Source organism: Corvus kubaryi, unplaced genomic scaffold (assembly GCF_017639235.1).
Source record: "Corvus kubaryi isolate FWS band 111438036 unplaced genomic scaffold, C.kubaryi_AGA036_p1.0 37240, whole genome shotgun sequence".
In the NCBI taxonomy this organism is placed as follows: Eukaryota; Metazoa; Chordata; class Aves; order Passeriformes; family Corvidae; genus Corvus; species Corvus kubaryi.
In genome coordinates, this window is record NW_024581070.1 from 7,551 (window position 1) to 9,969 (window position 2,419).

The 2,419-nt window shown below is 51.7% G+C and overlaps 2 protein-coding genes across 2 annotated transcripts in view; one reads left to right on the forward strand and one right to left on the reverse strand.

Moving 5' to 3' along the window:
• SCX (scleraxis bHLH transcription factor) overlaps nucleotides 1–2,419 on the reverse strand; it is an 11,742-nt gene that overhangs the window by 4,909 nt on the left and 4,414 nt on the right. The window lies entirely within an intron of this gene.
• Nucleotides 29–1,547, forward strand: LOC121662242 (S-antigen protein-like). The gene has a single exon (XM_042023181.1). The coding sequence runs from the start codon at nucleotides 224–226 to the stop codon at nucleotides 1,448–1,450; it is 1,227 nt and encodes a 408-aa protein (XP_041879115.1). The 5' UTR covers nucleotides 29–223; the 3' UTR covers nucleotides 1,451–1,547.

A 2,419-nucleotide genomic window follows, 5' to 3' on the forward strand; every position in this document is an offset into this window, starting at 1 on the left:
ATTTTCAGGATCTTTGGGATGGGAAGAGGATTTTAGGGAGGATTTTCGGGATCTTTGGGATGGGAGGAGGATTTTAGGGAGGATTTTCGGGATATTTGGGACAGGAAGAGGATTTTAGGAAGGATTTTCGGGATCTTTGGGATGGGAGGAGGATTTTAGGGAGGATTTTCGGGATCTTTGGAATGGGAGGAGGATTTTAGGAAGGATTTTCAGAATCTTTGGGATGGGAAGAGGATTTCCGGCTCCGGAGGGGATGGATCTCATTTCCTTGGCCTTGTCCGACACCCTCGGGATCAAAGAGTGGGATTGGATTCCTTTAACGCCCCATAAACCCCAATCCCATGGGAATCCATCCCAAAAAACGACTGCACGGCTCGGGAGCGGCTGCTCCAGCCCCGATTCCAGCCCGGATTCCAATTCCAGTCCCAATTCCAGCCCTAATTCCAGCCCTGATTCCAATTCCAGCCCCAATTCTGGCCCCAATTCCAGCCCCAATTCTGGCCCTAATTCCAGCCCCTATTCCGGCCCCAATTCCAGCCCTAAATCCGGCCCTAATTCCAATTCTGGCACTAATTCCAGCCCTGATTCCAGGCCCAATTCCGGCTCCAATTCCGGCCCCAATTCCAGCCCTAAATTCGGCCCCAATTCCAGCCCTAATTCAGGCCCCGATTCCATCCCCGATTCCGGCCCCAATTCCAGTTCCGGCCCCGATTCCAGACCAAATTCCAGCCCCAATTCCAGCCCTGATTCTGATTCTGGCCCTAATTCCAGCCCCGATTCCAGCCTTAAATCCGGCCCCAATTCCTGCTCCAATTCCAATTCCGGCTCCAATTCCAGCCTCAGTTCCAATTCCAGCCCTGATTCCAGCCCGGATTCCAGCCCCAATTCCGGCCCCAATTCCAGCCCTAAATCCGGCCCCAATTCCAGCCCAAATTCCGGCCCCAATTCCGGCCCCAATTCCAGCCCTAAATCCAGCCCTGATTCCAATTCTGGCCCTAATTCCAGCCCCAACTCCAGCCCCGATTCCAGCCCTAAATCCGGCCCTGATTCCAGCCCCAATTCCAGCCCTAAATCCAGTTCTAATTCCAATTCTGACCCTGATTCCAGCCCCAATTCCGGCCCTGATTCCAGCCCCGATTCCAGCCCTAAATCTTGCCCTAATTCCAATTCCAGCCCTGATTCCATTTCTGGCCTTAATTCCAGCCCTGATTCCAGCCCTGATTCCAACTCCGGCACTAATTCCAGCCCCAATTCCGGCCCCGTTTCCAGCCCTAAATCCGGCCCTGATTCCAATTCCATCCCCGATTCCAGCCCCAATTCTGCCCCTAAATCCGCCCCTAAATCCAGCTCTAATTCCAATTCCAGCCCCAATTCCGCCCCTAAATCCGCCCCTAAATGCAGCTCTAATTCCAATTCCAGCCCCAATTCCAGCCCCAAATTCCAGCCCTAATTCAGGCCCCGATTCCATCCCCGATTCTGGCCTCAATTCCAGTTCCGGCCCCGATTCCAGACCAAATTCCAGCCCCAATTCCAGCCCTGATTGCAATTCCGGCACTAATTCCAGCCCCAATTCAGGCCCCAGTTCCAGCCCCAATTCCAGCCCCAAATCCGGCCTTAAATCCGACCCTAAATCCAGCTTTAAATCCAGCCCTAATTCCAATTCCAGCCCCAATTCCAATTCCAGCCCCAATTCCAGCCCCGATTCCAGCCCCGATTCCAGCCCTAAATCCGGCCTGGGTTCCAATTCCAGCCCCGATTCCAGCCCCGATTCCAGCCCCAATTCCAGCCCCAATTCCAGCCCCAATTCTAGCCCCAATTCCAGCCCTAAATCCGGCCCTAATTCCAATGCTAATTCCAATTCCAGCCCTAATTCCAGCCTGGATTCCAGCCCCAATTCCAATTCCAGCCCCAATTCCGCCCCTGATTCCAGCGCCGATTCCAGCCCTAAATCCAGCTCTAATTCCAGTTCCAGCCCCAAATTCCAGCCCCAATTCCGGCCCCAATTCCAGCCCTGATTCCAATTCCAGCCCCAATTCCAGCCCCGCTGATGGGAATTATTGGGATTGATGGACAGTTAAGGATGGGGATTATTGGGATTGATCCAGAATTGGTGATGGAAATGATTGGGATTGATGGAAAATTGACAATGGGATTGATAGGAATTGATCCCGAGTTAATGATGGGAATTATTGGGATTGATCCCAAATTAAGGATGGGGAGTTATTGGGATTGATCCCGAGTTAATGATGGGAATTATTGGGATTAATCCCGAATTAAGGATGGGAATTACTGGGATTGATCCTGAGTTAAGGATGGGAATTTATAGGGATTGATCCAGATATGACTTTGGGATTTTATGGGAATTGTGAGATTGAGAATGGGAATTACTGGGATTGATCCCAAATTAAGGATGGGAATT

What these genes read in the sequence shown, in the direction of transcription:
- LOC121662242 (XM_042023181.1), top strand. Translation starts at nt 224, where the DNA reads ATGGGAAGAGGATTTCCGGCTCCGGAGGGGATGGATCTCATTTCCTTG.